Source organism: Pristis pectinata, chromosome 5 (genome assembly GCF_009764475.1).
Source record: "Pristis pectinata isolate sPriPec2 chromosome 5, sPriPec2.1.pri, whole genome shotgun sequence".
NCBI classification, from domain to species: domain Eukaryota; kingdom Metazoa; phylum Chordata; class Chondrichthyes; order Rhinopristiformes; family Pristidae; genus Pristis; species Pristis pectinata.
Genome location: NC_067409.1, coordinates 26,148,154 through 26,172,919, shown reverse-complemented (window position 1 = coordinate 26,172,919; position 24,766 = coordinate 26,148,154). Strand labels below are relative to the sequence as shown.

Sequence of the window (24,766 nt, the reverse complement as noted above, 5' to 3'; positions counted from 1 at the left end):
AGGATCTGAACAATATTGATTCAACTTTTCTGATATTAATGTTGAAGAAAAGTTCCTCTTCCACAACTGTAGGCAGGCAGGCATGTAGTTCATTGATTGCCATGCAATTGGGTGGTGGCAGAGAATTAGGGTTTGGATAGTGCCAGCAGAAAGTATTAAGTTAATGATGCTAATGGATGATATGAAGGGGCAGGAAACAAGACAAAAAGAATGAAATACCTAGTTCAGGGGGCACACTGAAATGATTTTCTATGCAAGTCACATTACCACCATACAGCTACACTACAACAGCTAAAATGGAAGCTTTTTTTAATTTGCAGGACCTCATTAGAAAGTTATCTAACAATATAACTTATGAATGTAGAGAAAATACACAATTATTATTTACAATGGCGTAAAGAACGAGAACAAATCAATCTGATATCTACTGAGACTTTGTTTCAAAAGGCATAAATTAACAATATTCATATTAATCATTCTGTTGCACAATAAGGATAATTTACTAGCATGATTTAGATTACCAAACTTTTGAATGGCACATATAGATGTTGGGCAATGATGTAATCATTCAAAACCAGATGTAAGTATGAGAACAATCAGGAATCAGGGGAAAATATATTTGGATATACAAATATATTCAAATACAATATGCCGTCAGCTTCAAAACAAATTTAGCCTCAACCGCAATGCACATTTCCTGAACTTTCTGGTTCTTTCAGAAGAATATAATACTTGTACCAGTTCCATAATGATGACCTGTCTATTTCACATACAGGAAAACAACCAGCTTGATTGCTACTCACAAAACCAATAACCAAATGCAATAAACTACAGAAATGAAGTCTACAAAGATTCAATCATATCAAATAGTAACAAGACATATCCTTTTCATCATTTAAATGCCAGATCAAACAGAAGAGCCATCAGAACTGTTGAAAGCTTATTTGCAATAAACTACCACTTGTGAATTGTTATTAATTTTACAAGATTAGCTCTAATCAAAATTAACAGTCAATATAGATTTAGGATAAAGGGAAATTGTTTGATTGATATTTTAGGATAATTTGTATTAAAACAGTAAAAATACTAACTTGATCAGGGTGCTGCGAAAACAAATACGATGGTGGAGCACAGAGATGTTCAGAGGAATTGCGCTTGTGCTTTTTGGAAGTGAACTGGAAAAATCAAAATGTTTCTCATTGGTTACTCATTTATCCTTCTATTTTGTTGCTTATAGTATATTATTCCAGTTCATACTGCTTACTCATTATACAGCATTTATTTTTTTGTATTTTCTCTGGTTGCTCTCATGTTTTAATTATTTGAAAAGATGAATTTTTCTTTTAGCCTGCCATTTATCAGAAAATACCCAAGAATATTTAAAATAGTACAAAATATTTCCCTCAATTAAAATCCTGTTGGAACGAAAGCTATTTTTCCCAAGCATCATTGGAAATTATGAAGTACAGTGAGTAACTACAGAAAAATAATTTGACAAAGTGACTTACTATTCTTATTTAGAATTCTGCCCACTTCAACTCCACTTCTTCTGAAACCCATATACTGTATGTGTCTTTGTTGCCTCTAGGCTTTGCTATTCCAATAAACTTTTGGTACTCTGCTTAAGTTTAAGATCATCTTAAACATCCACACCCATCCCCAGCATTTGCAGAACTAATTGGCTCCTGTTTAAACGTGCCCTTAATTTTTAACATTTTCATTCTTCATTTCAAATCCCTCTGTGGTCTCTCCCTATATATAATCACCTCCAAACCTATTATAGCCTTCTGAATTATTTGCACACTTCAAATTCTGGCTACTCCATAATCCCTGAATTTAATCTATCATTAGCAACTATGCCTCAAGTCAAGGCCCCAAGCTCTGGAATTCTGTCCTTAAACATATCTGTTTCTTTAACTTTCTTTTTGCCTTAAGATTGATCATTAAAACCTACTTCTTTGTTTTAGTCCTACTGTGGCTTGATGTTAATATTTGTTTGGTAACACTCCTGTAAAGTGCCTTGAAAAAGTTTCTACAGAAAAAGGTGCAATAGAAATGAAAATTCTAGCCCATTGCTCAATAATTCTGTCCAATGGTTCTTTCAAGCCATAATCCAGTTTCAGGCATTATTGGCCTGGATCAGGCTTATTGATAACTGTGGAACCATTTTCTCTCTGTGGTACAACTCATCTCAGACTTCCAAGTAGCTATAATTAACCAGATAAGTCAGAGAGGAACTGAGGTCAGGGGCTACCGTATCTGACTTCCTGGTCTGCTGCTGAGCGCACTACCGCTGCCATGCTGGAGACAAAGCCAAATGCTCTTTGCATCAAATCCCCAAGCTTTGTGCCAGGGAGGTGGCCCTACTCTGAATATAGTTGCCTATCCTGTGAGGAAAGAAAAGCGAGTCAGCGCAACTGGTTTACATTTTACTGCTATTTTTAAATATTGCTATCAATTCCATCTGTTTTAAATTAATTTTTTTTATATATGTCAAACATTGCAATTTTTATTTTAAACTCATACATTCTTAAACTTATTGATTCTTATCAATGTACCGATTCTTGCATTTTAATTATTTAAATTGATATCAAAAGTTTTTAAAATGACTTCTAAATGCCTTACTAGCACTTTTACGTGGGCTTAGGACAAGATCCTAGTTTTTGTATTTTATGCTTCTCTAAAAACACATGATAGGATCATAAGAGACATACAGCATGGAAGCAGGTCCTTTGGCCCACCACAGGGCCCCTGAAAAATAAAGGATGAAGGAAAGAAGTTAAACAGAGTATCAGAAGGGCTGAAAGGCACCATGAAATGTCGTTGGAGAGTAGGATTAAGGAGAATCTCAAGGCATTTTATACATGCATTAAAAAAACAAGACTTTGCTAGAGAGGCTACGATCACTCAAAGACAAAGGAATTTATGCCTGAAGCCAGAGGAAGTGGACAAGATACTAAATGGGTGCTTTGCATCAGTGTTCACCAAGGAGAAGGACATGGAGGATAGTGAGTTCAGGGAAGGGAATGCTGATACTCTAGGGCATGTTGATATCAAAAAGCCATTGGGTCTTTTGAAGAACATTAAGATGGGTAAGTCCCCAGGGCCTGATCAGATCCATCCCAGGTTATTGAGAGAGGCAAGAAAAGATTGTTGTGGCCTTGACACAGATCTTTGTATCCCCTTTAGCCACAGGCAAGGATCAGAGGACTGGAGAATAGCCAATGTTGTTCCTCTATTAAAGAAGAGCAATAGGGACAAACCAGGAAATTATAGGCTGGCAAGTCTTACATCAGTGGTAGGAAAATTATTGGAGAAGATTCCTGGGGATAGGATTTGCTCACATCAGGTAAAGGATAGACTTTTTAGGGATAGTCAGCATGGCTTTGTGCAGCGGAGGTCATGTCTATCAAATTTGATTAAGTTTTTTTTTGAGGAGATGCAGATGATGAGGATAGGGCAGTGGATGTTGTCTATATAGACTTTACTAAAGCATTCAACAAGGTCTTTCATGGCAGGCTGATCCAGAAGATTAAGGCACATGGGATTCATGGTGACTTGGTAGATTGGATTGTAAAGGAGATTTGTAAGGCAATTTTTTTTTCCCCCCCACACAAGTGTCTAAAGATTGCAGCCAGGGGATGCACTGGCAACACTTAAGAGGCATTTTGACAGGCACATGAACAGGCAGGGGACAGAGAGATATACCCCTTATGCAGGCGATGGGATTAGCTTAAATTGGCATCATGGTCTGCACAGACATTGTGGGCCGAAGGGCCTATTCCTGTGCTGTACTGTTCTATGCTTCTATGTTGTTCTATGTGTCTGCACCAACCATCAAGCACCTATCTACTAAGGGACAAGCTGGATGCTGCTATTATCCCATTAGCTTCAATTCTGTTAACATGCCTAATGTGTGATGCACTAAATCACCTTTTGAAAGTTCATCTACACAACAACTGCACTGACGAGTGACTGGGAACTGTGTGTTAAAACCCTAGCATTGAAAAGGTGGGCCCAACAACTAGAAATCAAACTTTTGTTGCAGTCATAGCACAAAACAAGAAAATGATTCTTACCTTTAGAAGTTCTACCTTACATACATTAAATTCTCAAAAAATGTCCTCTATGTATACAGATTGTTAGATTCAATTAGACAAACACTGTCATGTTTGAATACACTGTATCTATGTTAGTCAAATTTAATCAACTGGGCTATTAAAAATACATAAAAATATGATGAAAAATTCTTAACATAAACAGGAGGTTGTTATAATCTGTTATGTGTTGGCTTGAAGGGTAGTGGAAATGGATTAAATAGTTATCAAAGGAGAATGTTATAGATACCTAAAGCTGAAAAATTGCAAGACTGCAGGAAAGGGCAGGGTAATGGGACTAACTGCATATTTCTTTTAAAAAGGCATGGGCACGGGGCAAAGGACTGAAAACCACCTCCTATGCTATATTTCATAATAACAAATGGAGTATTAATGCTTTCATGAACTTTGAAGACATCAACATTTTCATTAAATTTTTATTTTATTCCCTCAGCTATGAATTTTTAAATTATCCTTTATCATTTACATTCAATTTTGCAAAGATGAAATTCCAGGCAATATGGTTCAGTGAATTGCCATCATGTGCACTGCAACTGTCGATGTCATTTTCATTGTGTACTAGCACTCCATTTAACAGAATATAAGTAACTGCATCTATAACCAAGTTTCTCAATTCTAAATGATATTTCAAGAATCAAATTTATGTTGCAATAGAATAAGAGACATAGACAACTAATACTAAGACAGAAAAGGTTGAAAACACACAGGTCAGGCAACATCTGAAGAAAGAAACAAAAATAATGTTTCATGTTTACAATCCTTAAGTCCTGGCAAATGGTCTGCAACACAAAATATTTCTCTTTTATTCCAGAACTGCAGTATTTTGCTGCAGCTTGCTTCTGTATTAAGATATTTCTTCCCAAACTTCAAGCTGAAGCAGAAAAATCCATTTACTTAGCCCTCTATCACATCCTCCTGACATCCAAAATGAGGACAATAAAGCTTCTCAATAAGCACATTATGAAGAGTCAGTTCTTTGAATTGTTCACCACATATGCTGATAACATCTATTTTGCAGCATTTAACAGATTTTGATTTAAATTGCAGTTTCCTACCTTTTCAAGGTCCAACTGTCCAACGCCATACGTGCTGTGTCGCCAATTTGTCAATACTAAAGGTTCTGGCTTCCTATCCAAACTTCTGCTTTTGCTAATAACTTCTTGTTTTGCTGAGAAGTTGTACTGTTAATTACAAACAAAAACAATGTTAACAACATGCTTGCCAATACACCAAAGCTAGCTAAAACCAATCAACAGTTTTAATAAGTTGGCAAGGTAGAAAAGATCAACCCAAAAATGGCCTTGAAAGTAGGCTTACACTACATAGAAACAATGATAACACTGAAGGTACAGATATGGAATTCGCTGCTTACTCTTTCCTACTGCCACCATGTACTTAGTGCCCTGGAAGCAGCTACTTGAAAGGGATGTCACCCTCAAAAATGGAAATGGCTTTACAACAGTAGATATTCTTATGCAGCTGCTTCATCCATCACCCCATCATACATTACAAGCCATTTCCAGCTTAAACCTGCTATGGTGCTTACAGAGTATTTTCTTATTTCCTGCATGTACTCAGGTGTGCTGATGGATGATGGCAGGATTACTCAAACTACCAGTCTTATGACACCCTGAAAATGCAAGACACATGGCGTTGAAACTTAAGGGACCAAAGAGACATCATCAACATCAGTAGATTTTTCCCCTTCTACTTTTGACCTATTTTCTATCAATTTAATTGCATCAATTCACAGGAATTAAACAGCAACTTAACTTAAGTTGCAGCTTTGGCCTTAACCACAGCTCTCATGCAAAGTTCAATTCTAATCCTTATTTCCTGCTGAAACTGGAGAGAGGAAGTCAAATGACAACAGCAGCAAATGGATAGTTTAAAAAAAATGGAGGGATGGCTTATACGATATCTGCAGAATGTAGGCCACATGAATCACGCACATTTCATTGAGACTACTCCTATTCTTATTCACTTGCAAATGTAGGCAAATAAGTACTGAAGGTACAAAAACACTAACAATTGGAAAGCATTGTTTCATCATATTCCTTGAAATATGCTTAGTAGAAAAATAAAATTGGAATGTATAGTATACTCGGTTAATAGAATAAATTTCTCCCAAAATCAATCTTAAATATGGTTTTAAACATAGTACATCATTACATATTTTTGCTTTAAGAAAAAACAATCAGCCTCATTTCAAGGAGATTCAAACTTAAAAATTAAAATGTAATATTTGAAAACAAATTACTGAATTTCACTGACATGAAGCAAACATCTTGTGTCTGTCCAACATTATCGCTCCCGCACACGAGACTAGGCCACATTGTACTTGAATTGGTGAACAGGAATGAGTGGTAAGCATGAGAATCAAAGCGCTAAAATTATGACTAGAGATAACAATCAGGAAGGAAGGGAACTAATTTCCACCAGTACAAATGAAACCATGGAGAGTTAGTTAAAGCCCTATGTCATTTAGGACAAAAATAGACCACTTGTTGGCAACCTACACATCAGCCTGAATATTCATCCCTACTCCACCAGCACGCAGAGGGTACAGTGCGTAACAATAACAAAACGGACTGGTTACACGCCCTGGATTCTGCAACATCTCTCAAAACTGCGACCTCTACTATGAAGGATAAAGGCAGCAGGTTACATCCGGAACACCATGATTTGCAGGTTCCCCTCCAGGTAACACATCATTCAGACTTGGAAAGATAGCATAGGTCCTTCATCATCATTTTGTCTAAATCCTGGACTTTCCCACCCAACAGCACTGTGAGAGCACCTTCACCGGAAGGACAATGGCTCACCACTAGTTTCAAGGGCAATTAGATAGCAATGCCGAGTTGCCAAAAAATGAATAAAGCAAAACTATTCAAACTACATTTGCAACAGTGACATCAATTGTACAATGCATGCCAACATAATAACTGCAATGTGTTCATCAGCTTCAATGCAGAGCATATCTTTCATTCAAAAGGTCACTATGCAATTCAGAGGTTTCTGTTATGGAAAGAATACTAATTCAAATACCATAATTAAAAGTTTGGCAAGGAAAAATCAAAAGGATCAGAGAAATATCATTGAGACAAAGGACATTAGTGCACAATACAATGGAAGTTTCACACTGAAAATTGATGTCATTTCTACATGCCATTGACTTTTTAAAATAAGGAAGCATAGATACAAAATTATTATTAGAATAATGAAGGGCTAAATTAGAATGGATTTTCTAACAAAGAAATATCAAAATGAATTCCCCCATGATAAATTATTGATGCAAAAACTATTTTAAAAAGGAAACAAAATGAAAAATGCAAAAGACCCCTTAACAGTTGAACAAAATTAATATGTATTTCAATTGATTAGTAAACTTATGTTAATCAGTGTAAATGTTATCATGTCCACATCATCAATATTAAAATCATTTTGCACAGAGATTAACATAGACTGGAAGAATTGGTCGCTTTATTATTGTATCTCCAGCAAGTTATCGGTCTTTCCATTGGCAAGCACAATGCAAAACTTGTGAGCTGGCCTTAGTAAGATCCCCTCAAAGCACGCATGCCATGCCTGAGAGCAGCGGGCAGACCAAAAGATGTTGCACGATTTGCCATCAGATGTAACCCAAAGAACTGGTTTTCATTTTTTTTTAAAAAGACTGATGAAAACTCAACTTCCAAATCTGTATTTCAAAATGGTTAAATTCAGCTTTTGCAGAATTTCCAATAATGCATCTTTCAGGGAGCCTATACTAAAGGCAACTGAATGGCTTTGCAAATATTAAAAATAGGAATCACATTTTTGATTTAAATATAATGCTCCATTTAAGATGTCTTACTAAGATTTATTACTTGGAAAGTTATTTCCTCCACATTTTTCTTGTCTTTTACTCAACATCAACCATGGATATGGCATAGATGACATGCTCTTAACTCATAACTAGCTAACTTTTGGCCCTCCACATTTCTACAGCCACTGATCCATTAATCAAACGTCAAATTTGATGTAATTGTTTCCAATGAAAATATTACTGTCTCTCATCATGCCTGCTCCAATAAAATACAAAAGTAGTAGAGAAGGCTATCTGGTCCTGCTCTCATCATTGATGTCACTGTTGCAAATGTAGTTTGAATGGTTTTGCTTTATTCATTTTTTGGCAACTCGGCATTGTTATCTAATTGCCCTTGAAACTGGTGGTGAGCAATTGTCCTTCCAGTGAAGGTGCTCTCACAGTGCTGTTGGGTAGGAAAGCCGAGAGGTAACGTTGCAGCTATATAGGACCCTGGTCAGACCTCACTTGGAGTACTGTGCTCAGTTCTGGTCACCTCACTACAGGAAGGATGTGGAAGCCATAGAGAGGGTGCAGAGGAGATTTACAAGGATGCTGCCAGGATTGGGGAGCATGCCTTATGAAAACAGGTTGAGGGAACTCGGCCTTTTCTCCTTGGAGTGACAGAGGATGAGGGAGGACCTGATAGACGTGTATATGATGAGAGGCATTGATCGTGTGGATAGTCAGAGACTTTTTCCCAGGGCTGAAATGGTTGCCACAAGAGGACATAGGTTTAAGGTGCTGGGGAGTAGGTATTGAGGAGATGTCAGGGGTAAGTTTTTTTTAAACGCAGAGAGTGGTGAGTGCATGGAATGGGCTGCCGTCAACAGTGGTGGAGGCGGATACAGTAGGGTCTTTTAAGAGACTTTTGGATAGGTACATGGAGCTGAGAAAAATAGAGGGTTATGGGTAAGCCTAGTAATTTCTAAGGTAGGGACATGTTCAGCACGGCTTTGTGGGCTGAAGGGCCCGAATTGTGCTGTAGGTTTTCCATGTTTCTATCTTCCATTAGCAGATGGTTCAAAGACTATGGGCTACAGTTTTAAAATTTTGAATAAAAAGGTAAAGAGGCTACATCACACAGAGAGTAGTTAAGACTTGGGAAATCACAGCCTGTGAGAATGGTGGAGTAATCTGTCAGGACATTCACAAGGAAATTCTTATTAACTCTTTAGAGAAAGTAACTTACAGTGCTATGAGAAAAAGCAAGCAACAAGACTGCTGGCATTGCATTACTAGAAGCCAATGGATTGAATGGCTGCACACATGCCACAATAATTTTACAAGAACCCATTTTATCTCTACTGCATATCACCTCAACAACCACCACCACACCCCCACATCTCTTCTGTTCTCATCTGATACAAGTACAAAAAAAACACCATGGGTATTTGCCACTATAATTGAAATCACCCGATCCACTGGTTCCCAACTTCACTGAATGAAAGCATCACAAGTTCACATTCAGTATATGCACACCCTTGAATCCCCAACACCATCAATGAACTGATAATATCATAGGTCACTTCATGCACAGTACATTTTTTAGTAATTTCTCCAAACTATTTAAGTACCTCAATATTACTGAAGCCTCGGAGCAACACCGCGCCCCCCTCCCCCCCCACCCTCACCAAACGAACGTGAAAGGGGTCACATTCCAGGCTGGGAACTGCTAACCTGGACTGTTTTCTCTGAAACTTTTATTACTTCTCTAGTAGGTTATGTGCTTGATAATCCCAATGTCTCTTAACAGCTTCAAAAGACGCCTCTCTATGCTTTTTCTTCCATTTCTCCTGCAAACTCATTTTGTCTTTAAGCCTATATCCATTAAAGAAATGACCACAACATTTCATTTCTTCATGCCGATATTAGTTGATGTCATCAACAGTTCCTATGCCTTGGGTTCTGTGCCTTTTCTAATCTGGTAGCTCCACGTCTCTTCAAAAAAAAGCTAACCCCACTTTCTTCATAAATTCCTCGGATGTGTTGTAACCTCTCAAACCTCTGTCCATCATACCTGAAACTTCTTGCTTTAATCCCCTCACCACACCCCACCCCTAATTTGCCTTCTAGCTCTGTCACAGCAGTCACTAAATCATATCCTATCATCTCTATAACAGTGAGAAAGGTACCTTCCCAACCTGTCTGCAGTCATCATTTTTGTTGTCAATATCATCCTGCAAACGCCTCTCCACCATTGTATATCTGGATGGATCTGCACAACTTCATTATCCTTCACTAATCTGGTCGTAGCCAGGGAATTAACATTAATAGTTTTCTCCATGTATAGTTGCCTCTGGTGTTCCAAAGGAGCCAATCCCAGCCCTCCTGCTTATTTATATGATGCCTCTCTCCAATAACATCAAAAGACACAGCATCTGCTCTTAAATATTAACCCCTTTACTATTTCTAAACTGTGAGATTATTTGTCCAAACTCCAGTATTGTACAGGCAGACTTACCTGTCATTAAAAGTTGGAAAGACCAAAGCAAGCATTATTGATAAAATACATTGTAATATTTTAAATTAAATTATTAGTAGGTAACAACACATGGCTGTTTTCCCTGACTGTGAAAAGGGATAGGAGTGTTTCAGAATGACATTTCAGTTGTTAAGAGGAATGCTATGCTTAATGATGATAACCTTTAACTATTAGTTTTATTTAAAAAAATGTACATTATTCATATTCTGCCACTATATGGCACTGATGTACTGGGAATTAGGTTTTTGTATGGCAAAACAAGTTTGGATCAGGTTGAAAAGAGTGCAGATGCTGGAATCTGCAGCACAAAACAAACTGCTGGAGCAACTCTGGGGGTTAAGCAGCAATTCCGGAGGCAAAAGGATGGTTGATATTTTGGGCTGAGACCCTGCATCAGGACAGTGTAGAAGGTAGGTAACCAGTATATAGTAGTGAGAGGGAGGGGGCGAGACAGAGGCTGATAGGTGATACCCTTTTCACAGGAACCACCGTCCCCATGACTCCCTGGTCTACTCATCCTTCCCCACCCATCCCTCCTCAAACCCTAGCACTTTCCCCTGCAACTATAGGAGATGCAAAACTTGTCCCTGCACCTCCTTTCTCATCACCATCCAGGGACCTAAACAGCCCTTCCAAGTGAGGCAAAGATTCAAATGCACTTCATCTATTGCTCTCGATATGGCCTCCTCTACATCGGCAAGACCAAGCATAGATTAGGCGGAGCATCTGTGCTGTCTGCAATGGCCACATTGAGCTTTCAAGCATGTTATTTGAAATTCCCTTCCCATTCCCACACCAACCTGTTTGTCCTTGGCCTTCCCCACTGTCACACTGAGGCCAAACACAAATGAGAAAAACAGTGCCTCATATTCTACTGGGGTAGCCTACAGCCCAATGGTATGAACATTGAATTTTCCAATTTCAGGTAAGCCACAACACATTTCCCACTCCTACTGGTCCACCAAGGTTCTCCCTCCCCTTGTTCACCTTTTCTTGCCCACCCTCCCCATTATGTAGATCCATCACCCTCTCCCACCTGGTTCCATCTGTCCATCCCCCACACATTTACCCACCTTGGTTTCTTCTTCCTTGGCCTACCCCTCTCCCACCCAGTTCCATCTGCCCAACATCCCTCCCTTAACTGGTCCCATGTTTCACAAACTAGCCTCTGTCTCTATCTTTTCCTCTCCCCACCCCCTACCCCCACCCCTTTCTCCCATCTGGCACTATCTGCCTTATTTTTTTTGTTTTCTTATGTTTTCACATATCAGTTTGTCTCAATACTCCCCAGCCCCTCCCTTGCCCGTCACCTCTCACCCCTGCCCCAATCTGCTTTCACCTATCAGCTACCAGCCTCTGTCTCACCCCTCCCTCTCACTTCTATATACTGACTATATACCTAGGTTTCGTTTCCCTTGGCCTACTCTTCCTATCCCCTCTTCCAAATGGGTCCATCTGCCTATCATCCCTCCCTTATCTGGTTCCACATCACCTTCCAATCTGTGTCTCTACCTTCCTGCTGTCCCCACCTGGCTCCATCTGCCCATCTTCCCTCACCTCACCCAATTCCACCAATCACCCTGTTTCACTGCTCTTTCCCCTCTTTATACTGGCTACCTTCCCTATACACTCTCAGTCCTGACACAGTCTTGATCCAAAACATAGAGCATCCCTTTGCCTCTACAGATGCTGTTTGACCCATTTAGTTCTTGAGCATTTTGTTTTGAGGTTGACAAAATAAACAAGTAATCAAGGAATTTTGCTTGCTGTTTTGTGAAGCAGGCTAAACAAAATTTACGACCAGGGGAAAAACTACTCTTCTGGGTAGACACCATATTGCCACGTATTAGGAAGATGTTGGGACACAGACTTGCATCTTTGATTTCTTCATACCTCAGTGCAAGTAAGCTCAAATGCAGAATTTCTTTTGCATGTCTTCCTCCTGAAAAAACACTACAGGGTGTCACTTTTGGGTATAAAGAACCAGAGGACTGATCGCAAGCCATAGATAATGATGCTTTTTAACCAACTTATGGGAAGTTTTCAACAAAAATGCTTCAATTACTGGAAGCCCAATATTTCCTTCCTGCAGATTTATCACAAATTCCTGTATTACAGTTAAGATCAGAAATTTAACTTTTATTGGGAAAACAAAAATTACAGGTTCTGAATTCGTCCCATATTATAGAATTTTGGCCGATGAACATCCTAGCCATTGGTACCTGGTGAAACCAAACTATATTAATCACCTCCCAGCCTTTGTTGATATTTCCACTCTTCCCTCCTCCATCTGCCTATCACACCTCATCAGGAACCACCTATTGCTTATCAGCTCTTGGTCTACCCCTTCCCCCTTTATACTGCCATTTCCTCTCTACTCATTCAGTCCAGATGAAAGGTCTCGACCCAAAACATCAGTTATCCATTTCCCTCCACAAATGCTGCCTGAACCTCAGGAGTTCCTCCAGTATTTGTTTTTTTGCTTCAGCTTCCAGCATCTGCAGTCTCATGTCTCCTTCTATGTCTAGTCTATTTAAGTGCTTTTCTTACTTGTCCATTTCCCTCCACAAATGCTGCCTGAACCTCAGGAGTTCCTCCAGTATTTGTTTTTTTGCTTCAGATTCCAGCATCTGCAGTCTCATGTCTCCTTCTATGTCTAGTCTATTTAAGTGCTTTTCTTACTATTGGTCTAACCATTTCAGGGAGCCAGGTGTGAGAGGGGTCTTTGATTACGTTGGCTGCTTTCCTGAGGCAGCGGGAAGTGTAGACAGAGTAAATGGAGGGGAGGATGGGTTCTGTGATACACTGGGCCGTGTTCACAACTCTGCAATTTCTTGTGGTCTTGGGTAGAGCAGATACCATACCCAACTGTGAGGCATCCAGAAAGGATGTTCTCTATGGTGCATCTATGTAAAAAAAAGTTAGTGAGGATCACTGGGGACATGCCGAATTTCCTTAGCCTTCTGAGGAAGTAGACACACTGGTGTGGTTTCTTGGCCACAGTGTCCACATGAATGGACTAGGACATGCCATTTGTGATGTTTACACCCAAGAACTTGAAGCTCTCAACCATCTCCACCTCGACACCATTGATAGAGACAGGGGCATGTACTCCGTTCCACTTCCTGAAGTCAATGACCAGCTCTTTTGTTTTGCTGACATTGAGGGAAAGGCTGTTGTCTTGACACCATGCCACTAGGCTCTCTATCTCCACACAGAATCTGGCCACACAGTCGTGCGTGTATAGGGAGTAAAGGGCTGAGAATGCAGCCTTGTGGGGCACTAGTGTTGTGGATAATCGTGGTGGAGGTGTTGCTGCCTATCCTTACTGATTGCGGTCTGTTGGTCAGGAAGTCAAGGATACAGTTGCAGAGGGGGTTCCGAGTCCTAGGTCTAGGAGTTTGGAGATGAGTTTGTTTGGAATGCTATTGAAGGTGGAGCTACAATCAATAAATAGGAGTCTGACATAGGTGCCTTTGTTATCCAGATGTTCCAGAAATGAGTGTAGGGCCAGGGAGATGGTGTCTGCCGTGGACCTGTTTTGGTGGTAGGCAAATTGCAATGGTTCAAGGTTTTCTGGGAGGCTGGAGTTAATGTGTGCCATGATCAGCCTCTCAGAGCAGTTCATGATGCTGGATATCAGGTAAGTCATTAAGGCACATTACCTTATTTTTCTTTGGCACCGGGATGATAGTGGCTTCTCAAAGCAGATTGGAACAGGGAGAGGTTAAAGATGTCTGCAGATACCCCCACCAGCTGATCCACACAGGATTTGAGGACACAGCCAGGGACTCCATCTGGACCAGTCACTTTCTGTGGGTTCACTCTCAAGAAGGCTGATCTGACATCTGCAAAGGTGACTGTGGGTACAGGTATGTCGGAGTAGGTGGTTTCATTGCCCTTCTCTTCAAAACGTGCATAGAAATGCATTGAGCTCATCAGGGAGGATACGCTGTTGTCAGCAATACTGCCCCACTTCGTTTTGTAGCCCATTATAGCATGCAAGTCTTGTCTCAACTGATGGCTGGTCTGAGACTCTATTTTGGTCTGGTATTTTTCAGGAATAAACTCTCCCTGGTGGTTGAAGTCTAAAATGATCTAATGGTGTTATTCTGAATTTTTCCAAAAACAAAGAGGAAAGTCTGTTCTCCATTTCTTTTCTGGAAAACTATTAATTCACTTCATGAACAAGGCAAGTGAAAACTGGTCGGGGATATAAAAGCTGGAGCTTATTTATAACAGTGATCTGAGACATTGAAGCAAAAATATCTGAAGTGGAAAAAAAAGTTAAAGTAACCACAGCGTTACAAAGAATTGTTAAATATCATAAAGTTCTAAAAGAAATACATCAGGTTCCTGCTTCAAACCTTAGGTTATGAGTCTCTTTCAAACTGCAATGGTTTAAAATCATCTTTTTGCATGCCATACACCATTTGTTAAAAAAAATATATTGGTCAGGAGCACCCCTCAACTTAATGCAGTCTTTTCTATAAACAGCTCTTTCACCATAAAGGATAATTTTCATATATCAAAAACTCAGAGGAGCTGCGGACACTTTTCATATGTTACCTTCCACACATGGAACTACTTAAAAATGTATTTTATAAACATTGCATGTGTGGTAGGTCAAGCCCAGAGTGAAAGCAATAATTTGAATTCCATTCTAAGAATCATAAAGATATTCCACAGGAAGGTTGCCAAGAAAATAAAATCAAGAGACATCTATTGGCTTACATGTCTACCAGATCAACAATGGAATAAAATAACAACAGCTGACTAACTGGATACATGGATACTCAGTGGGGCAATTTTGTCAATCAAGTAAAGGAGCCACCTTCAAGTTTGTGTTCCTGGATATTTCCACCCCCAATCATCTATCCAACTGCTTTATATTCCACATTTTCCCCTTTCCTTCTTTTCATCTATCCTTGATTCCCTATCAACATTCTCTCATTTAGTCAATGGGTTCTTAACTGGAACAACAACCAAGAATTAATTAGATTGAGGTGATGTTTAAAGATCATGACCTGGGTAGCAATGATCCCTGCCCTCCTATATGCTTTGGAACCTGGACTAGCTACTCCAGGCACCTCAAAGCATTGGAAAGATACCTCCAAGACCGATTCTGCAATATCTTCCAATTCATTAGGTTGAGCGAAACAATGGCAGCACCCTCTAGCAGGCCAATACTGAGGTCCCAATTACTTTCAGTTGGACTCCCATAACAGACACACTATTCCAGGCAGTGTTACAGGAAGAGGTTATCAGGTAAACAAAGGAAAGATTCATGTGGTCACGGGCCGCAATACCTTAGAGTCGGTGAGGATGTTGTGTTCCTTGAAAAAGAAAATGTAATGATGCTTTCCAAATCATGAGGAGCATTGAGAGCTTGAATCCATGCACATAGAAGCCTTGCATAAATAGCCAAAAGCAGCACACCATCACTCAAACTACCCAGCTGCCAGGCCAGGCACAGCCTGCCCCATCTGTGGCAGTCTACAGTTCACACAATGGCTTCATCAGTCACCCCAGAACCAAAATAAAAATGGAAGGAAGTCCTTCGATCTCAAGGGACTCTTTAACATGTGTATTTGGAGGCAGTCACTAATTGAAAAACTATTTGGAAAAATGCAGAATTTGACAAATGAGAACAGTATTGTAGTTCTTAAAGAGTAGAAATGCAGTGGCCTGAGAACGTAGAGAGAGCACAAGGAATTAGGGATAGATGTAAAAGAAGAAAAGGTTCACAAAGAAATCTGAATTTATAGCTATCAAATAAGTGGGAGCAATAAGCATGAAATAGCTTGGAATTTAACAATATAGTTGGAAATGCAGCAATGGCAGGGGACTCAAATCGTTAGAGGGAGGTTAATGTGAGTTACTGTTGTCATCACATCCTGGTTTCCAGGGTTTAAGGCATATTGAATAGAATGAACATGTAGCAAAAGTCAATAATTCAGGTGAAGCAAGGCCTGTACTCCTGATGTTGAATTCAGAAGTCTGGGTAACTCTTAGAATTGCATTCGCAGCTAGACAGTAAATTAGGGAAGGATAAGAACATCAATGAAATCAATATATTGCTAAGGGGACTCCAGTTTGAACATTAGCACCTGTTCTTAGAGGGGAAACTGATCAACTAGAACTAAGCTGGGAAGGCATGTGCAAAACAATTAAATGGAGAAATTATAAATATGTGATAAATAATACCAGCAAGTATCAGATAATAAAAAGGAAAAAATTGGAATAATCATGCTTAAAACAATTTTGGAAGAGGTTTATGAAATAGAGAAATTAAATATTATTTAATTATAGATAGATGTACTAGGTAGTTTGCATTAAGGAGATGTGCAAGACAAACGTGTAGGTGGCTGCAATTTTGACTGGAAAATTGCCCTATTGAGTGCCCAGATGTCCACTCACTCAGTGAAGTTATTACTTTGCTGATCTAATTGACATGGGCAGTGTATCATAAAATAGCAGGCCCATCTCCTATGACAACATGACAATGGTCCTACGAGGTGTTACTTCCTACAGGGAGCTTAGAACTAGAAGGAAAAACAGGATTGCAGGTGATGGTAGCACGTTAACTTAATTTCCATTCTGCCCTCAAATTCATTATTCCAAATGAAAAGTAAATGTAATACATTGTTAATATTCCTTATCTAAATATTTCTTAATTCCAGATCCTCTAAAGGAAATATTTGCTAGATAAATCAGATTGGGAAAAATATCTTAATAACAATGATCAAAAATTAATTTAACTGGCAAATTGTATATAGAATTCATCTAACTGGATTTTCTATACTACATGCTGAACCCTAAAAAATATGAATTCGGCAAAATACTTCTAATGTGAAAACTACACTTAATGATGCAATAATGAGGTTAAACCCCAAATTTATAAATGTGAGAGCATTTAAAGAACTATAAAATGATACAATTGCAGAAAAGGATAGCCGTGGAATCCCATTTAATAACCTTCTTCACTACATTACCAAATAAATTTCATTTCTTAGCCATCAATGCCACTGAAATGAAGCAAGTTGGATTTAGTGTTCCTTTCATGATCCCAGAATTACCACAAGTCATCATTAATTAAGTAGTCAAGATTATAATATAGGAAACAATAGCAGCCACTTCCCACAAAAGCAGGATCCCTTTTCTCAGTTCTGATGAAGGATCCCAGAAATGAAATGTTAATTGGTTCTCTTTCCACAGATGCTCCCTGACCTGCTGAGCTTTTTTCAGCATTTTCTCTTTTTATGCCACTTTGTACAAAACAGGATTCCACAAACAGCAACGTTTTTAGAATTGTTGGTTAAGGGGCAGTTTGTTGGCCAGGATCCCAAAAAACTCCTGCCTTTCTTGAAATTGTCACAGTATTCTTTTATGTCCATCTATCAGCAGCTTAACATCTTGTCTGACAGACTCCACCTCCAATACTGGTAGAGTATTTTAGAGCAGAAAAGTCATCCCCGGTGCTAAGTATCCCTTTTGTGGTTCAAATCTTCATCCTTCTGACCCAGAAGCAGAATCTTCCTGTTGAACCAAGACTAACACCACTAACCATAACTTCCGTTTAATCATAATAGATAAATGCCAATATACAATTCTTGTTATGAAATGCTGTTTTAGTTCAGTTTAGTTCACCTTTAGAACATAGAACAGTACAGCACAATACAGGCCCTTCGGCCCACAATGTTGTGCCAACCTTTAAATATTGCCTAAGACTATCTACCCCCTTCCTCCCACATATCCCTCTATTTTAAATTCCTCCATATGCTTATCTAGCAATCTCTTGAATTTGACCAATGTACCTGCCTCCACCACCGCTTCCATGCCCCAACCACACTCTGGGTAAAAAACCTTCCTCTGATATCTCCCTTGAACTTCCCACCTATTAATTTAAAGCCATGCCCTCTTGTATTGAACATTGGTGCCCTGGGAAAGAGGCGCTGGCTGTCCACTCTACCTATTCCTTTTAATATTTTGTACACCTCTATCATGTCTCCTCTCATCATCCTTCTCTCCAAAGAGTAAAGCCCTAGCTCCCTTGGTCTCTCCTCATAATGCACACTCTCTAAACCAGGCAACATCCTGGTAAGTCTCCTCTGCACCCTTTCCAACGCTTCCATATCCTTCCTATAATGAGGCGACCAGAACTGGACACTATACGCTAAGTGTGGTCTAACCAGAGTTTTACAGAGCTGCATCATTACCTCTCGGCTCTTAAACTCGATCCCTCGACTTATGAAAGCTAACATCCCATTAGCTTTTTTTTAACTACCCTATCCACCTGTGAGGCAACTTTCAGGGATCTGTGGATATGGACCCCTAGATCCCTCTGCTCCTCCACACTACCCAGAATCCTGCCATTAACTTTGTACTCTGCCTTGGAGTTTGTCCTTCCAAAGTGTACCATCTCACACGTCCAGATTGAACTCCATACCCAGAGAGAAATCTGCAGTCAAATATCTCCTGGGCAAAGGAAGATCATTTTTAAATGATCAATCACCTGAACTCCCTTAAGAAATGGATGCCAAAAAGTTCATACTTGCTTGTAGCTGTGCTTTAAATTGTGAAAGTTCCCCTCTTTAATATTAATTATGCTAAGTACTGTGCTAAATATTTAATAAAATGCCCATATATAATTCTGAATTTCTAACTTAAACCATGGATCAAACATATAAAATCCACGACTGAAAACATTAAATCATTCAAAAGATACCTTAAAATCTTAGTTATCATCAAACATCTGCAAAAGTAACAAACTCACCTGTGGCAATTCCCATTCAGATTTGGATCCATCAGCACGATAATAATATGGTCGACCTTGATCATCAATATGCTTCATCCACTGCAAACAAAAACATGCTCACATATGCTTGGAAATCTGGTCATGGGATTTATCAAAGCCTAATTATTATATCAAATACATAATGGAAAATATATGCAAGATCCTTATACCAAAACTTTACTGTGAACTCCTAATGGCTGACTGAAAATACTAAAATAGAGACAATGGAAATCACAGCACCAAACTTTAGGATACAGTAGAGAACTTGAGTTTTTAAATACATCTATAATAGTGTCCACAAAAATATTTTACATAATCAAATAATTAAAAAATATGAATAGCTGTTATATCAGAACGACAAATATGCTCAATTTCTTTCAAATCAGCAAGGTAGAAAATGTAAAGCTCTTTATACCAAATGTACACACAAGTTCCAGTTGGTTCCTTAAAATGGATCCTCTCTTTACTGAAAATCTGATCAATAAACATTTGGATTGATTGATAAGAACATTCCCATTTACTTATGCCCATTCTAGCAATCTATTAATTACCACTAATAGGAAATGGAAATTTGTCAGATATAGTCAAGCTCACCTAATGAAATTTTCAATGCATTATCCTCTACCATTGTAAGTTACATCAGTAGAAAGAGCTGTACAAATGAAGCGCAGGTAGATGCAAAGCGAATCAACAAGAAAAATAAATCAAAGTACCTTTTCATTAGTATATTCATTAACATATAAAGTTTGGCCACGATCATCCAATTCTTCTGACCACCCACGTGGTGGCAAATCAAACTGATTATCAGAATGGCTCGAGTAAAAGCTGCGACAGTTCTCTTCTGTGATGAGATACTGGAAGCATTTAGAGAAGTAACATGTTGTGCTTTATGTGTCTGATTATGTAAGCTTCAGGCATTTGAGAATGCTGTTACTGAAAAAATACAGAAGTAGATGCAGATTTCCCTTTGACAGAAAGTATCCCCTTAATTTAACGGCAAAATAAATGCAAACATTTCCCAGTCCTGTCACCACTACCAGGGATTGTATTTCATGTTTTTCAGAATGCATCCAAGTTCCTTTAAATCAATCTGCCAGTAGAAGTAGCACCATTTAACATCTAGCCCAACCATCATGAATGCCATTGTTGATCTGAATTGTCATCTGATCCCTGGAGACAAATTTTAATTTCTCATTTTCATGTCTGAACCTACAGCCTCACCTTCACACCCCTATAAGCTCCAGCTCAATTTTTCTTCAACTATAGCCACTTATGCATTTTTTTCATCAGCCATATCTTCATCTACCTCAGCCATCCTCTCTTTACCTCTGCCTCCCTCAGTCTTTTTAAAATCTTCCTGAAAAGTCAAACAATTACACAGTCATGCCAAAGTTATCTTTTGACTTTGTGGCCTTTTTGGCTGATTATACTTAAGAGTCCTGGGATAGTCTATGTTAAAGACAATGAATAACTAAAAGTTGTTACAGCTATATTATCTGTTTAGAATAAAATTACACACTTTGGAATAAAAACAATTCTTTTTGTTCTAGTTGTGCTCTTTCTTGTAAAAATTATGTATAACATCTTTAAATTTATGTTTTTCTTGTGAACGCTGCTTATCTGATGATATGTGCCCGTGATGCTGCTGCAAGTAAGATTTTCATTGCACCTGTGCATAGATGTACTTGTGCATGTGACAATAAACTCAACTTTGATACTGACATATGTTCTATAGATACCAGCACATTGCTTAACTGGCAGTTTTTATTGTGAGCCTGCAATGAATATTTAGAGAAGTCAAAAGGTCGGAGATAAACTATATATGCCATACTATTCATAACTTTGGAACATCCTTACTTAAGTTTGTGCCCAGCATCATACAGGTGGGATTAATGTAGGATCTGTATGAATTGGTAGATGATGGTTGGCATGAACATGGTAGGCCAAAGGGCTTTTTCCCTTGGTGTACATCTTTATGACTCTACAACTTTATAATTTTTAAGTACTAAATGGTTTCAGGTTCTCTATACACAGAGGTTTCAGAAAATAGTACTATTAAATCCAGATAGTAGGTGCAAGATTCAACCCTTCACAAGTTCTATGCTAGGCACTGTTGCAAATGTGTGACCACCTGACTTAAAGCATCAACATACAACAGTTATAACATTGCAAATACAAACCCAGATTTATTCCACTAATGTGGACTACAATTGCTTGACACATAAATGTGCTGCACTGAATACATGGTATAATGTGGGAATAAAAATGTATGCAATACGTGTAACTTTTGAAAAGGTAGCTCAAATTTCAAATAATTTCAGTGCACATTTCTTTAGTGACTTGACAATCTCTAGTTATGTAATCAATATTAAATGACAAGTCTTCAATCTTCTGATAAGTTCTAAAATGTCTTAACTGTACAGTGTTGGAAATGCTGAGGAACCTATGAAAGCATCATTACATTTTGAAATTCCAGATATCGTGTACTGGACATGCACATCTAAAGTCAAATTTAACACTACAATTGCATTTATTAATAGTTCAAAAGAAGTTGAAATAATTGGATGACTGATAATAAAAATGTAATTATATAATCAAATAGACTATGTGGACCCTATTCCATACCTGGGCCACTGATCTGAGAAACTGTAATGATATCCTGGAGCTAAGATTAACAGAACAATCATAACCATCTTCTGCCCTAAACTTGACTTCGGTCAGAAGAGAGATTTTCCCCTTAGAACTTTGTCTCAGTTTCCACTGACTTTATTTTTGTACTCTGAGTCCTTGAAAGGACACTCTCTATTTCCATAGTTCAGTTCTCTTGTCCATTTCTGGACCAAGATGGTCAAGAATTCAAGAACCAAATGGCAATGGCAGAATCTAAACTGATTTTTAATCAACAGGTTATTAAATAGGTGCCACTTCATCATACTGCTGCTGCACGCTACATCATTTTTTGATTGATTAACAGTAGAATGATGGGTTTGGTAATTAGATTGGATTTATCCTGCTTTTTGTGGAGAACATACCAAGACAATTTTCTAAATTGATGGGTAGATGTCAGTGTAGTACCTGTACTGGAACAGCTTGGTTTGTAGCTTAGCCAGTTCCAGGGCAGAAGCACTATAGCCAAATCAGTTGATGAATGCAATGCATTAGCCATTTCTTGATATCATGTAGAATTACTTGGAATTCTTGTTTTGAGCTGATTGGCCCTCAGGAGCAGAGATGGATCACTGCTGGCTGCAGACTCCTCAGTCATGACTAGTGCACTCTGCTGCAGGACACCCAGCATCATTGAGAATGGGAATTTTAATGGAGCTGCCCCATCTAACTATTAGCTGGTTAACTGGCCAAAGCCAATAGTAATGGATTACGGCAGGACAACACTGCTCTGATCAGATTCAGCTGTTGTGGGATTGTGTAGTTTTCTACAGCATGCTGCTTTCATTGTTTACTCAACGATGTGGTCCTGGCTGTAACTTAATTGAACTCAGTGCAAAGTGCTGTTACTGATATGCTTTTACATTCATTACAAAATAAGGGCTAGAGTCTCTTGTAAGGAAGTAGTGTTAGACATAGTTATGGAATTGCCAGCTCATGATGTTACAGGCTGCAGTGAAATTCAAATCTGTTATGCTAGTAGACTGCATAATCTCATGGATGCAAAAGTTAGCTGCTGGATCTCTCTTGATTGTGTCACATTTAGCACACTGGCAGTGCAACAGAACATGACAGAGAGAGTCCACAGTATAAAGACAGATCTTTGTCTCCACAACGACTATACTAGATGGGAACTTTAGTGACATGGCTAGATCCAAATTGCAGGTAGATGGGAGAGGACGAGGTCAATTACATTTTCACATTTGTTCAATCTGCACCCCATATTGGTCTGATCCTACACAAGTGATCCTACAAGCTAGGTCATTAGCGATAGGGCAATGTCACCTTAGTTGAAGGACAATGAAATTTTCCATCTAGAGTGCTTTAAGACCTCATGTTGTCCTAAGGCAAGTTCAATACAGTTGAGTACAACTTCATCAGCTGAGGGAGGTTGTAGGTAGTAATCAGCTAGAAGTATTCTCAAACAATGAAGTACTAATAAAAATTTTGTAAACATGACACCACAGCCAGTTCCAATATTACATTTAGTTTTTAAATATATGTACTTACTCCACGCTTTAGAGAATCTCCTTGGTTATCAAGCTCTTTATTTACAGAGTCTCTTGTCCATCGAGGGGGCTTCCAACTTCTTTCTTGTGTTCCCTTGTGGTAATAGAATGTGCGTCCTGTGGTATCTTTATGCACCTCCCATTCACCATGAATTTGCATGGGAGGACTAGTGGGCATGGGGGGTAGGTTAGCTTGAGATATTTTCAGTTCTTGCAAATTTGCATATACTGGAGATTCTGATCTCGCAGGTGGTACTGTCTGCAAGAATGAAAGAATAACTATTAAAATTCTATCCCATTTACCATGCAACTTGATATGTATTTTTAATTAGGATCATCAATATGGAAATCAAAAAAAGCCTATTTCCCTCCCCCTCCCCCCCGGCCACTGCAGGCTTCAATTTACTAATGTATTTTCATCAATGTCCTTGCACTTTGTTCACAACACTACAACCTTTCAATCTGATTTATTGAAGAGATGCATGGCCTATCTTGGCCTATTCACTAAAACCAATAAAAGTTAGCAAATCAAAACAAAAACCAACCTTAAATAATGTAAAGCTAGAAGAACTTCATAATGGATAAAAGATTTTCAAAATATTGCAATATTTTATTAGTTTTGACTAGAAAAACAAAGCCAGCAGGAAGTGAAATTTTGTTTTGTCATTAGATACATGGAACATAGAGTGGTACAGCACAGGAACAGGCCCTGTGGTCCATGATGCTAATCCAAACTAATCCCATCTGTCCGCACAAACTCCATATCCCTTTATTCCCTGGCTGTTCATGTGCCTGTCTAAATGTTTCTTGAACATGGCGATTGAAACTGCTTCCACCACCTCCCCTGGCAGCACATTCCAGGCACATACCACCCTCTGTGTTAAAAGAAGACTTCCCTTGTAAATCTCCTTTCATCCTCTCACCTTAAACTTATGCCCTATAGCTTTAGATTCCCCTGCCCTGGGAAAAAGATTCTATCTACCCTATTTAGGTCCCCCATAATTTTTATAAATCTCCGTAAGGTCACCCCTCAGTCTCCTTTGTTGCAGGGAACAGTCACAGCCTATCCAATTGCTCCTTATAATCAAGCCCTCCAGTCCAGGCAACATTTCTGTGAATCTTTTCTTCACCTTCTCTAGCTTAATCACATACTTCGTATTGCAAAACAACTAGAACTGCACACAATACTCCATGTGCAGCCTAATCAATGACTTGTGCAACTGTAACATGATGTCTTAACTCCTATACTCAATGCCTCAGCCAATTGCAGCAAATACACCATACACTTTCTTCACTACTGTCTGCCCCCACTTTCAGGGAACTATGTACTTTTATCCCAAGGTT

The 24,766-nt window shown here is 38.9% G+C and overlaps 1 protein-coding gene across 1 annotated transcript in view; it reads right to left on the bottom strand.

Annotated features, from left to right (window-relative positions):
• Positions 1-24,766, bottom strand: part of LOC127570578 (rho GTPase-activating protein 12-like) — a 129,113-nt gene that overhangs the window by 43,591 nt on the left and 60,756 nt on the right. Inside the window, 5 exon segments of the mRNA XM_052016254.1 lie at positions 1,092-1,175; positions 5,174-5,299; positions 19,227-19,307; positions 19,961-20,101; positions 23,424-23,681. Of these exon segments, the coding sequence (XP_051872214.1) occupies positions 1,092-1,175; positions 5,174-5,299; positions 19,227-19,307; positions 19,961-20,101; positions 23,424-23,681 (690 nt within the window).